This window comes from Copadichromis virginalis, linkage group LG8, assembly GCF_057382275.1.
Source record: "Copadichromis virginalis isolate Kocher_CV1m ecotype Utaka linkage group LG8, C_Virginalis_male_GT1.1, whole genome shotgun sequence".
Lineage (NCBI taxonomy): Eukaryota > Metazoa > Chordata > Actinopteri > Cichliformes > Cichlidae > Copadichromis > Copadichromis virginalis.
The window spans coordinates 22511420-22525377 of record NC_140625.1 but is presented as its reverse complement, the minus strand read 5'-3'; the positions used below and the strand labels follow the sequence as shown (position 1 = coordinate 22525377).

The window sequence follows — 13958 nt, the reverse complement described above, 5'->3', positions numbered from 1 at the left end:
AATGCCCTTAATTTCTGTACTTGTTACATGAGAGACTGATGACAGTCTCTTATGTCCATTAAATAAGGTTTGCTGGAACTAAAAGACATGCCTGACATCAATCTTCTTTTTATTGGGAACTATTCCTCTAAGATCTGCCCTCTGATTCCCTGCTACTTTTTGACTTGTGTTAATTAGACAGTCATCCGATATCATCATAGCTGAGGGGGGTGCGATAATAGGCGCTTTAATGATGTCCGCAGGCAGATGGGAAGTGAAAAACAAACACGCAAAAAGCTCACTTGGGTAATATTTTATTTACTCATTAATCTTCAAAACTATTTTTCATAATAAATTTCCACTTTATGTTCATCAAAGAACCGTAACAATAAAAATAAAAGTAAATACTGTAGAAAAATTGTACATATAGAAAATAAACATGGTTAATGAACACCTAGATGTAGAATAATCCCACTTGTTGAGACGCCTCCTATGTTTTCAGATGGCAACACAACAGAGATAGAGGTAAAGGAAAGCAACAGACATGGAGGAGAGGGAGACGTAGTAAACGAGAGGGAAACACGAAAGAGGCAGGTCAAAAAGGCCAGTTAAGGATGGCGAGAATAAGGGGAGATGTTAAGTTAATTTTGACATTTATACTTTGAAATCTCACACACAGTCTGTTTCATGTCCTTCCTTGCCCTGGTCTGTTTTGCATGCATCCGACTGGTTAGTTACATTGCTTGGAAGAACTGTAGGGGCTTGTTCATGTCATGGCACTGTTTGTATCTTGTGGGGCTACACTTATTGAGCTGCAGAGGGCTCAGACACTGCAAAAAGTCCATAAACAGATAATTCGCCATTGCCCATGGGAAACCCATCCGTCTGTCCCGTATTGGGACATGTCACGAGTATAGATTCATCTGTCAACCAACAGCAATGAATACATGAGGACGCAAAGAGAAAGAGAGAAAAGGGAGAGCCAATGAAATCAAAGCAACTCAAGTTGTCGTATAGCCAATGGCATCAAGAACTGGACTTTTCTATCTATTAGCAACACATGGTAACATTTACTTTGTTATGTTTTTCTTTTCCTCAGCTGGTTTTTGCTATAAAAGGTGGTTGGTTAGCGTAGGTATAGTGGGCGTGACCTGTAAGACATCAGGCTAGGAAACAGGATGTGGCCTGTCGTGGGGCGCACGTGTCCGACGGCAACCCACAACATCCCCCTCCTCCTTTCCCACCTGCAGACAAACCTACCACCTTTGGACTTAGTGGGACACGCCACCACTCCACAGCACAGCTCGGGCATGCAGCACACTCGAGATGGTCACGCTTTGCCGATGAAGATTTGATCTGAGAGTCGATTTGGCGACTGAAATCATTGTTGTATCCCACAGACTGAAAAACCATTTGAAGTGCGTACTCAGAAATACTTCAAGCCGAGGTGGTGAGTTTATGATGGTGGTGCGTCACGATGTAACCTCTGGAGTTTCAACGCGGTATAAATCACACGGAGTAAGATAATTCACGTGCAATAAGATCCCCCCCCTCCCTTCCCCAGAGTCTATACTGCCCAAATGTTCCTCATATTCATCATTATCGTTGCCATAACAGTTATCATTATGAGCGTTGTCTTTTTCACCAATGTCTTCTTGTATAGTCTTCAGTGTCAGTTATGAAGATATGCTGCGCTTTTAGCATTGCAGGTAAGTGTATGTCTGCATGTGTAGATCCTTTTTAATTTTACCATGTGTGTGTTTGTATGTAGTCTATGTACGTATGTATGTGTGTGCAAGACACCACAGTGCAAGACTGGTGCCTGTAGGTAGCATCTGAAGTCTCCTGTCCAGGAAAACATCTTTCAGTTTTTCACTGATTACACTGTTTTGTGATTTTCAGGGTGCCATAAAACAGCAGCGCTGCAGCGTAACAACCACAGCCCATCCGTTATATTAATGGTGCACCAGCCCTGCCGCTGCCTATCCACTCGCAACTCACTGTCTCTCTTTGGCTACACCCTGAATTCCTGCCGTGCTGTCTGGGGGTAGACTTGGACCATTGGTGTGCTTGTTTCCTCAGCATCCTCATTGCTTCTTCTAGCCCCATCTGCTAACAGGGAGAAAGGCCAAGAAGCTTGGAAGAGAGACACTTGGTGCTTGTCTTGGTGCTTTTACATCTTTGTTCTGGTGCTCTGCCTCTCACGCAAACACTCTGTCTGCCATGTGCTTCACTTAAAGTCTTCCTTGACCTCTCTTAGTCCAACTGAAGAGGTCCAACTGTGGCAGGGGAGTCTCTTTTTTTTTTCTTATCAGGCTGACCCAAAATGGTTCTTAACTGGGAGTTGAACTGGTGCTTTCTAAATCATTTGGAATGGTGTTAATGTTCATAAAAGAAGCCTCTCACAGAGGCTCTGCTCATTGGTAAATACTGTACAGTAAGGGCTCATGCCCTCAGGCCAGTCTGTGTGTGTATGTTTGTGCTTGAGTGTGTGTGTGCCTGGGCTCGTTTGTGTGCATGTTTGTGCTTGCCAGCATGTGTGCAGGTGTGATTATTGGGGAGTAAACATTAAGATCAGCATGTCTATGTCATGTGTGTTTGTGTGTATTTTTTTCTTTTTGAGAATATATCTATTTATGTACATATACCGTTATATATATAAAGGTGTATGCGTATATGTCTGTGTTTAAGAAGTCATCCGCCTCAGACATAGTACTCCTTGTCTTTGTTCTTCTTGTTTTTAGAGATCTTGGCGATGCCCAGCGGCTTGTCCTTAGCGCTGCCATTGGGCTGTGTGGCTGAGTTGCTGATGTAGTTGCGGCTCTCGTCCACGTGGTAGGAGCCTTCGTCGCGGTTGCGATACTTGTACATGGCGTAGAGAAGGATGAGGATGCAGAGGGCAGCAGCTGCTACAATGCCCACCACCATGCCCGTAGTGCTGCTGCTCTCCCGCACCCCTTCAGACGGACCCGGGAACATCTTCACCTCTGGCAGGGGAGGGCGGGCTGTGAGGGGAGAGAGGAGGAAATTGATGTTATATGATGGTTTAGTTTATACATTATTAATTTGGATTGCCTGCGATGATGGTGGGAGGAGAACTGGAAGACACAATGCATCATGGTGATGAATTATTTGACAAGCGTTTTGCATAATGCTACACGCTGGTAAGGGAAAGCTACAGCTTAGAGCCAAAGCTGTTTACATATCATCACATAATGCGTAAACAGATTACAGTACACATCGCTTAGAGGAGGATCCAGAGCACAGGTGCACGTTACATCAGATTTTACTACATACTTCTGACACTTTACAACAGCCAGAGAGAGCTGCAGTACGGTGAGACTTCACACCATATTAAATGATTTATAAGGAAGAATTTAAATATCAAATTTTATGGCTGTCCAGAGATAAGGGGATGGAAAAGAAAAAGGTGAAGGAGGGAGGAGGTAAATAAAATGGGATATATAAAAATGAAATTTTAATGACAAAGAGCAGGATACAGATGGGAAGATAGGAAGAGATGGAGAGTGTTAGGTAATGCCCGAGGGTGGAAACCTGAGCGCAAATAAAAAATTAACTGGAGAGCATAAAAATGGGTAGCAGTGCGAGTGGAGGATGTAAAACAGGTAGGAAGCATTGTTTTTTTCTCTCCAAGGGCCACATACTGAGCATGTATATTGATAACTAATCTTTTTTTTTTACTTATTGGATGTTGGCGGCCAGACTTAGAGGGCCCGGGGGATGTATTTTGCCCATGAGTGACATAAAAGCTGCGTAAAGGCAGTTTCACATGTATATTAGTTAATGTTTCTCACCTGAACTGGGGTCACATGGGTCAATGTCTTCATCATCGCTTGGGCACTCAGCTGATGCCACCAGCAGGTCGTCTGTCGACTGAGAAGAGAAGATGGAGAAAAATTGGCAAACGTGTCACACACACACACACACACACACACACACACACACACACACACACACACACACACACACACACACATTCATATACATACAAACTCATGATCGTCATCATTTCTAAGACAGAAACCATCAGTTCCCCACACCCCTTCTGTTTATTTCCTGTATGTGTGAGCACACAGCACCAATCTTTCGCCCACCCGTTTTCAGTTGACCATAAACACTTCTGCCTGTTACAGCCCCCAGCAATAGCAGGCGGCCAAAACCTGAGTGCCAAGGAGAGAAGAAGAAAGAAGAAGGAGAAGAGAAACACTGAATCCCTTTAAAACCACAAGGAGACTGCTTAGTTATTATCTAGTACTGTCTCAACCCTCCCCATCCTTTGTTCTCTTCTGGCCTTTCTATCTGCATTCTGCCATCTCCATCTGATACTGGCAAATGCTCATACGTGAGGCTGAGGACAAAAATAAAACCAGCCTTCATTAGATATCTGTTAAGCGTTTGATAGTTTATTTAAATCTCTTTTATTCAAAACCTCTCCACGAGCACCATGTTGATTTTCTACTTATAGCCCACCTCTAACCTACACCAATCCACTAATACACTCAACGACCGATCCTTTTCCATGCTTTGCTCCCTCTCAATGGAAAAGGCGCCCTTTTTCCTCTCAGTCCCTGCTCCTCTTGTTGCCATGGCAACTCTAAGTTCAGGCTGTTAGAAATGATGGGGAATAAAAAAAGAGGAAAAAAAAGGGAGTGTGCACCCTCAGCGGGGACCTGTGCGTTGATTTGCAGTTCCAGCCAGAGTGCGAGGAGAAAGGAGAGAAAAGAGGGAGGGAGTTAAAGATAGATGGATGGATAAAAGGAATTTCAGGTGGAGGCTATTGGGGAGAAAGAAAGAGAAAAGAAGACAGGAGAGGAGGAGGAGCACTTCAAAGTGCTGCGGTCTTTACTTAACACGGTGCTAATGTGCTCCGCATATTCATGAACTACTGTTAAACATCGCCCGCCTTGACGCTTCGGCATGAGAGATATTAAATGTGTGAGCGTGTGTGTGCATGCGTGTGTGTGCTTTAACCACACTGGGTGCTCAGTGCCAGCATTAAATTAAAATTGGATTGTGATGCATTGCAGTGGATGTTAGTAACCCACGGAATAAAAGAGAGGCGAGAGAGCAGCGGAGCTAAAAAAGAGAGAAGAGCAACAGAGGTGGAAACTAAAGTGGAGGAGAAATCTAAACCAAATCAAAGCGCTGAGATGTCTAAGTTAGGACAAGAATAGCAAACGGAAACTCATTAAACTGCCATTAAACCTCGCAGTCTCTTCTTCCTGTAGGAGCACAGTTGGTGTGAGTAGCGGAGATGTGAAACCTCTGAAAAAGCCTGCACTGGCCTTACAAGTCTGCTGTAGTCCAGTTTGGCCTAAAAGTTACATTCGGTTACTGATGCTTGACTCGTACTCTTTCCTCAGCTGCCTTTCCAATCAGTTCTGCCCACTGGACTGTCAAATGCTGCTAGGGCGAGCTTAGCCTCTGGAATTCAGCCAGTCAATAAACCCTCTGTGCCTTTGCCAAGAAATAGCACATGAACCAATCAGGCCGCAGGAAACACACCACCCCTGACACCTGTCGGCGATCAATTTTGAGCCACGGTGCTTGATGATTGATTCAAAGACACCTATGTGCCCTCCGCAGACACCTGATTTGAATCCTGACTTCAGCTAAAACAAAAGCCGAGGAGCACATTTTTACAATGTCCCTCCTCTGATCTGTGACATCACCTTGTCAGCTGACCACCCCATCCAAAGGGAGGGTGTCAATTGGAGTATTGATCCACTTATCGCAAGGGAGGCAGTGAACACAAGAGAAAAATGGGGACATGCCAAACACAACTTAAATCGCATTGATTACCCACAGAAGTTCAGAGAAAATCTGCCAAAGCAAGTGTATGCCCGAGGATCCTCCGCCCCTCTGCCTCACCCTCCTTCTTTGTTCCCATCTTTTCACGGTCTATCAATAGAGCATGCTGACATAATAATGGACACAGATGAACACTGATAGGGAGGAAAAAATAGATACAGGTGGACAAAGCGAGCGTGACAAGAAGAATATCTGCATGCTTAAAGAGTAAAATCTCTACCTGAGCCGCCGAACAGTGCCAACGACCATCCATGCCTCCCTGACTGCCTAGTTCACACATAGTAGCTGCACTCAGTCCTCACACTCTCTTGCAGAAGATTCAACAGATTGTCTGCTACTTTCACAACTGGAAATCACACACACATGTACTCACACAAACTCTATGACAGCCAAACATGCTCCATTGGTCTAGTTCTATTTAAACACATCTACACAGACACGCGAGCATACACCAGATCAGGCTGAAGTTGGCAGGCTGATGAAGAGATCCTGACGAGAGAGGAGAGGAGCTAGCTCCACTACTGCAGATGGTGAGATAGACTCATACACCGCCTGCATTAACAGCCTATCACTGGAGCTCAACCACAGACAGGGAGGGAGGGGGAGGGAGAAGAGGAGGGGGGGGGGGGGGTGACGAGTAAATATGGAAAGATATGAAGGGAGAGAAAGAGCAAAGGGAAAGCGAAAATAACCGAGGGAAGAGGGAGAAAGTATCACCAGAAGATCGATAACAAGTAGAAGAAAGGCAAGATGGAGACGAAGATGTGAAAGATGTATAGATAGCGATGCAGGCAGAGAGAAAAAAAAACAGACGGAGAAAGAGGAGAGGAGAGGAGCGAGCGAGGCATGAGACGTGGAAGTGCCTGGGTCAGCTGATTCCTGTAGCCAATTGGGCAGAGCTCCGAGCCTCGAGTTTCTTCCATCAGTCTTCCCATCAAACACAGGTACACACAAACACATGAATGCGCGCAAACACACATCCACCGACAGACAGGGAACATCAAAACCAAACTCGAGCTCTGTGACTCAGCGCAGCCTCTAGCATAAACACTCACACAAACTCTCCCTCTCTTCTCCTCGCTGGTGCTCAGCTGTCATGCATTATTAATCCCTTCCACTTTTCAACACACAAAAAAACCCCACGAAAAAAGCCTCGACACAGTGTGGACGTCAGGAGGAAGCACATAACATATTCTTACTGCACAAAGCACTGACGGCAGGAGCAAACCCATGGGGTAACTTAGGCAGATCCACTGAGAGACACACGCAAACTTGAGGCGTGTGCGAGAAACCGGCAAAGTGCCCGGACCCATTGCACCTTTGTAAGACATCTCTCACTGCCCCTCCTCTGATGCAACGTGCTGCAATACAACTTATTGTTCCCGATCCACCTGAGTGTATGCGCGCGCGCGTGTGTGGATTCAATGTTTTATGTGTGTCTTGATTAAGGCCAGATTGGTTGCCAGGCAACACTAGGCAGCCTCAATAGGGAAGCTGTAGATTCTTCTTAAACAAGACAAACACACATACTCACAAAAATAGAGTTTGGGGGGCAACTGGAGTGATTTGACTTGCACAGACGAGCAAACGCCCGTGCTGCGGTATATCGAGCATATAGTGGGTCTGACCCACTTCTCATGCTGACTGCACTGCATAGCTCCACATCCCAGATTCAGCATTCACATCAGTAAATCACAGGCGCAGGAACAGTTCGCTTAAATCGCATACACATTGAGAAATTGAGCAGTGAAGAGTGTGGAAAGAAAGGCCCTGTGACAGCACTGTCACTCTGCAGCACTATCCCTCCAGCTCTCATATCCATTATTGATGCCTGAGGCTTAGCTCACAGCTCTCTGCGTTCTATTATTTATGTCTGAAACAGCTGGCGGTTTATACACAGAGGAGCTAGTCTCTGTGGGAGACTGGCTGGGAGAGAAAGAAAGCAAGCAGCGGGTAGTGGGGCTCACTATCTCCATGGCAACTTGTATCACTTAGAAAAAAAAAATAAATCTTTTTTTTCAGTGCTGCTGGCGCACAGTTTTATAACACAGGAGAACTGCAGCACACAGACGCCCACTAAGAGCCTGATAACATCTCTGTAGTGATCTGAACAATAGAGGCGTCTGCGGTGTACCTGCTCACAATGTATCCTCTGACATTAGCATCGACTCTTCAGCTGCTGCCGCTATAAAAATGCCACAATAACAATTTTGTGTTTCTATTGTACCATTTGCATCAGTTTACATATTATGGGAAAGCTATTACATCCTCCACTGGCACAAACAATTCTCCTGCAGTAATTTAGAAGGGAGGGACCACTTAGCGGTAAATTTGCCATCTAGTCTATTTCTGTGATTGTGCTGGAGCAAAAAGTGAGCCTTCTGTCCATTAAAGACAAACAAACAGTGCTGCAGGGCAAATAAAAACCTATTAATCACCCAATATAATTAGGAAAAGTGCCTATGGTATTTCCTGGAGCAAAAGCTATGTTTTTTTTAAAGATATTGGACTTTTTAGTTTTGTGGCATTATTTCCTCTATTTGCGGATATATAACTCTAAATAAATCTTGTATATATCCCATGAGCCGCAATCATAGACCCCATACAAAGATGAATTTGCAGTTTACAACATAAATTTGATGAATTTATGTTATTTATGAATTTATTTATGAATTTATATTCAAATTGTTTCTGCACGAGGTCTCTCCCTGTTGAAAGGGAGTTCTTCCTTCCTGCTATTGCCAAGTGCTGCTCATAGGGTTCGACTGGGTTTTGGCGTTTTATGTCTAATCTACCTTGCAATTGTTGCTGTTAAATAGCACTACAGAATACCATATCTTGCAGTGCCAAGGATAGCCAACATGCTCAAATCAAAGTTTAAAAATGGGAAACTCCAGGGTGATATCACAGTGGCTATGTCCAACTTTTATATACAGTCTGTGGCTGCAGCAGACTTATAGATGATAAGACTTGTTCAGACTTTGATTCCCTTTAAAGTCAGGTGAAAGACTTTGATGCTGGAGTATCCTAATGCCCAAGGGGCCTAAGGAGCTGACGCTGTAATTATTATATTTACCATCTGAGTTTTATCTGGAAACTTTTTTGTGCTATACACCCTGTCAGATTACTGCTATGCATGAGAAAAAAACTATTTTTTTCAGTTCTCATCTGCCTTTGAGTAGCCCCTGAGGAGTCATCATTGTCCACCTTGTGCTTCTAGTTAATTTTAATTTTAATCTACGATGGGTAATGCACGCCCTAACAGGACAATATATAGCAGGCAGAAGGGAAGTAATGAAGCACAAATACTTTAATATTTTCAGGTATTTATACTTTACTAGTCTATTTTTTTTAAAATAGGCTCATTACTTTTTATTTAACACATTTGAAAGAAGATATCACCTCACATCAGAGCACACCTTCAAACACCAAAATGATATGAGTCACAATGGAGGGAATAACTCAAAAAAGATAACCCTATGGGTGTATCCATCATCAGGGCTTATTGCATACAAATAGATGAAATTTATAGTAATTTATGCATCATTTATAGTCTATACTCAGGGATTTAAATAGCTAGAATGATCTGAAACAGCATTCTTGGTGAGACTAATCTGGTAAGACTAGTCTGTAAGTTGTGATTGCAGTACTTCTAGCTAGCACTACGGAAACAGAGGATAAAGGAAGTAAATTTGTTTTTTGTTTTTTTTAAGTGGCAATTTATTTCAAACGCAACATTTCTATCAGCTCAACAAATATCAGCCAACGCACAAAATGTTTGTGTGCAGTTTGTCACACAGCGTGTCTGCTAGCTAACAGTACAGCTACTGTATTTCACTCAGAGATGGAGAAAGATGTGAGAAAGACAGGATGGGAGAGAAAGAAAAGAGGTTATATTTGAAGGTAAGGACAGATCAGTGATATCTGACAACCTGAAAGGCTTCAAGCTCCAACATTCTGCAAAACAAACTGACGTATTTCTAACTTTGTATTATTCAAAGTTATATGAAAATACTCAGCTGTTTAGTGTAGGATAAAAAGTTTAGCTTACTGTAATGTGGTGAATGTAAAGCACTGTGCTGGACTGGAGCACAGTGGCTTGGTGTTCTTGGTCAGTGTTAGCTTACATAAAGGGTAGCAGAGATTAATTTGAATTTTAGCTGATGATGCTTAGAATTATTCACTTAAGTTCAATCTCCATCTAACTGTATATTGTCTTGTATAAAGACAGCACAAACAGTATGCTGTCAGTGTAGGGGATGGAAATCAGTCAAGATAGCTTGTTGAATATATCTGCTTACATCATGTTGAATTCATTTGTGAAAACCCACAAAGAGCAGTCAACCTCAGCAGCAGCACAGGTCAGCTGATGACAGCTTGTACATTAAGAAAGACTCCTGGAGCTCCAGTTTAAACCCTGACGGCACACATTTTTCTGTTTGGGTATGGAGGCAAAGTGAAAAAAGTCTGCATTCCCATGTACTAATATAATTTTATTATTATATTAATATAGCACTTAGCTTTGCACAAAAATAGCTTGTAGAAACGTTGTCCAAAGAGCTACTTTTCAGAGGCTCTACCTTTTACAGACATTAAAGAACGTCTGTATTTTTGCCATCTCTGATAATAGCATGCTAAATATGGAACTGAAAGGCAGGAGGAAAAGATGACCACAGAGAAGATTAATAGATGTAGTGAGGAGGAGGACATACTGAGGGTTGGTGTGAAAGGGGATGATGCTAGGGATAGGGTGAAATGAACTGAGCAGTCAAAAGTAGAAGAAATCTGACGTATTATCCAGTGCTTCTTATTATTATGTGAAACACTGCATATGAAACGTGGTCCATGAGTAAAGTGAGCGGAGCTCTGAGCGGAGTATAAAACAATTCCACTTTTCCTGTTATATCTTTCCATCCTTGATTAGTGGGCTGCGGCATGCTAATCCTCTTACTGAGTGCTAAAAGAAAGTTATCAAAGCAAATTACCACTTTTTAATTACCTATTGCCACACGAAAGGAAGATATCTGAGGAATTACATTGGAACAGCAGATCTTTATGTGACCACACAGATTGGATTTAATAGGTTTTCCTCGCATGAGATGACAAAGAAAAGCTTGATGGTGCTCTGACCTGCGGTGTTCCACCCTGCTTCCTGTTAGTGGCTGTGGTGGTTGTGATGTCACTGATGGACGGGGCGGAGTCTGAACGGTTGCCTCCGGCCGAAGCGCTGGACTGCGGGGTGATCGAGGAGGATGGCATATCGCCGACAAGACGCGCGCTCCCCTCCACTTTGATGTGGGGGTGCCCCTCAGCGGCCATGTTGAGGATGCGGAGGCCGTTATAGTAAAGGCCAGCCAGCTGTCCCTGGAACATGGCTGCACCTCGCTCGCCTCCACCAACGCGCACTGTTGTCTGGCTGTTGAAGATGGTCAACTGGCGGCCTACGCAGACACACACAAACACCCGCAACCAAACACACATAGAAAAAAGGTGGACAGGCGCACGCAAATACAGCCACACGCACACACACACACACATTCCAGTGGTCACATACGTGCGTACATACACACAAAGTAAGTGTTACACAATCCACCACCCCAAAGCCATGGTGAGAGGATGAGATAGATTATGCATGGCAGAGCAAAATCGAAGCCGTGGAGAACCGTGGAGAAGGCTGAGGCTGAGAGAGATAAGAGTGAGAACGGAGAACCAGAGAAGGAGAAGGGGGTGAAGAGACTGAGAAGTTGACGAGGAGGATGAAGAGGCAAAGAACAGGAGGAGGAGGAAGAGTGAGCAGATGAGAGGAGTCAGAGGGCCCCGAGAAGACGGGGCTGACAGATGGTTGCTATGGTGATGGCTGTGCGGCACGACATTGTATTTGAAGGAGCGACAGACAGGCAGACAGAGAGACAGAGATCTAGAGAACTGTTGTCACAGCCCTATGAAGCATGCACAGGTTATAAGCTCTAGCACTGCTCACTGTTAAAGGGACTAGAGTCTAATTTAAGGAGCTCTGCTGAAGTTTAGGAGGAAAACTTTTACATTTTTTCAAAAAGAATTGCTCTATTAGTCATTTCAAATTTACATAATTCTTACATGGCACAATACTTTGCATGTACTTTAATTTGATTACAAATTTTTTTTCAACATATAGTCTTTAGTAAAATGCTTTATCGTTTACAATTTGATAGGAAACAAAATTATTTAATAAAGCATCTTTTATCAGTACTTCTTTTCTATTTTCTGATTTATTCACATTTAAATCTCTCCATCGTCCCTTTAACCTGATATTATCAGATACACACTAACAAGATACGTTCACAGGCACTACAGTTTACACAGTATTACACACTACAGCTGCCCAACTTTTAAATACTTAGTTATGGATTTAGATTTTTAGATGTTAGTTGATGGTGCACAATAAGTCAACTGTCTTCAAATTGTATTTTTTAAGCTGAAAGTTTTAAGGAATTTTAATCAGGGTTTTTACCTTTGTCGAGTAGCCAATCGTCAACTACTCGACCGAGCCGATAGGGGATTCGCTGTCTGGCGATGGCCAGGCGCTCGTTATCAATGTTGCCTTTAATTTAGAGATGAAAACACAGTAGTAATTACGCACATCCAAACTTGGTACAGGAGCTGGATACAAAAAGAACAGCAATGAAAAGAAAGTAATGGTCTGCTCATTGTTGGCATGTCACTGTGTTAAGGTCAGCTTGAAGAGAAGAAGAGCTGAATTCACTACGTTTCCACTGAGCGGACTCTTACTCTCTGTTCATTGGGTTTAATTTAAAGAGACATTTCAGGGGTTAACATCTGCAAGAGCACAGGGAAATAATGTTACAGCTGTCACATACTGCCTATATGACTGACTGAGTTTAGTGTTACATACTCACACACACCTCACAACAACTAGCATTTAGCATTTTGGCTATGAGCTACCTAAAGCCTCATTGTGTTAAAGACTACTAACTAAGATTACCACTTTAAATATAAAACCCAACAAATATAAAAACAAATACTATACTCAACAAAATACACTTTTTTCTTTTTCTTATTTTTTACTCTAGTTAAACATTTATCTCCAAATATGACATGTTTTTAAATTATTATTTGACCAAAAATGCACCAGCTGTTATTATTTTCTTTTATGGTGAGAAAAAACAACTGTATTGAATATTTTCATAAATTACCTTTAACACTATTTAACAGGCCTAACATAACATAGCTGGCTAGTATACAAGCTATTGTAAAAACGACCTCATTTTATGGTTTAAAAAGTCATGTTTCATGTCAGATCACACATATTTCATTTCAAACACAATAACATAAAACAAAGCTGCAATTATATGTCTCAACCTCAGTGTTTGAATATAAACATTGAAAGAAAACACTGATTAGAAAGTGAGTTGAATTGGAATAAAGTATAGCTGGCGCTGCCCCCAGGACAGGCAGTGGTGTGATGAGTCAGAGGGTTGGGCCTATACGTGCGGGGCAGGGCCTACCTGAGGGATAACGCTCTATGACCGGCAGGTCGTCCAGCTGGAGGGTCGCATTGCCACCACTGCGGGTGAACCGAATTACGTGGTACTTCCCGTCGTTGACAAACTTGGAGCTCTCCTCGATGTTGATATCGTCAGTGCCGACATTAAACACTACTCTAATGTTGCCTTTGTCCTGAGGAGGAGGAGAGGTATGACAACATTTTATCAGATGTGTAAAGGTCAGGATATTACCAGTTTCATGTCTTTTGGGTATGCACAGCAGAGTGTGTGTGACCACGTATTTGTGTATTAAATGGTGTAAAAGGACCTGATAAGTTTCACCAAAAACCAAAAGTTGAAAGCAGACAAACAAAGGGGTGGACAATGAAAACCAACGCTGTCTTAAGTATGGTGAATTTAAGTACTTGGCCCATGCCTGCTTAACCAGCAGCTGCAACTGATTCAAATAACTTCAATTGTTTACTCAGAATGATAAAACTATTTAATCAATGCTGAGATAGAGCTGGGCTTTGGGTAGATGACCTTTGAACCTGGATCAAAATCTGCTCAGGTTAGTGACAAGTTATGCTGTTTTCCAACTTCATCTTGGATCAGTAAAGGAATCAGTCTTTCGCATTCCAGTCATAGTCTAGACAGAATTGT

The 13958-nt window shown here is 42.8% G+C and overlaps 1 protein-coding gene across 7 annotated transcripts in view; it reads right to left on the bottom strand.

The window, feature by feature from the left end:
* Positions 1 to 277: 277 nt before the first annotated feature.
* The window catches only part of nrxn1a (neurexin 1a), a 67889-nt gene continuing 54208 nt past the window's right edge, over positions 278 to 13958 (bottom strand). For 6 of the 7 annotated variants that reach the window (XM_085466564.1, XM_085466568.1, XM_085466566.1 and 3 more), the window contains 5 exons: positions 13317 to 13488; positions 12302 to 12391; positions 10942 to 11252; positions 3795 to 3873; positions 278 to 2984 (listed from right to left, as the gene is read on the bottom strand). In XM_085466564.1, coding sequence (XP_085322690.1) covers positions 2683 to 2984; positions 3795 to 3873; positions 10942 to 11252; positions 12302 to 12391; positions 13317 to 13488 — 954 coding nt within the window. In that variant the 3' untranslated portion in view covers positions 278 to 2682. The remainder of the gene's footprint in view (positions 2985 to 3794; positions 3874 to 10941; positions 11253 to 12301; positions 12392 to 13316; positions 13489 to 13958) is intronic. The other variant, XM_085466570.1, reaches the window with a different exon arrangement.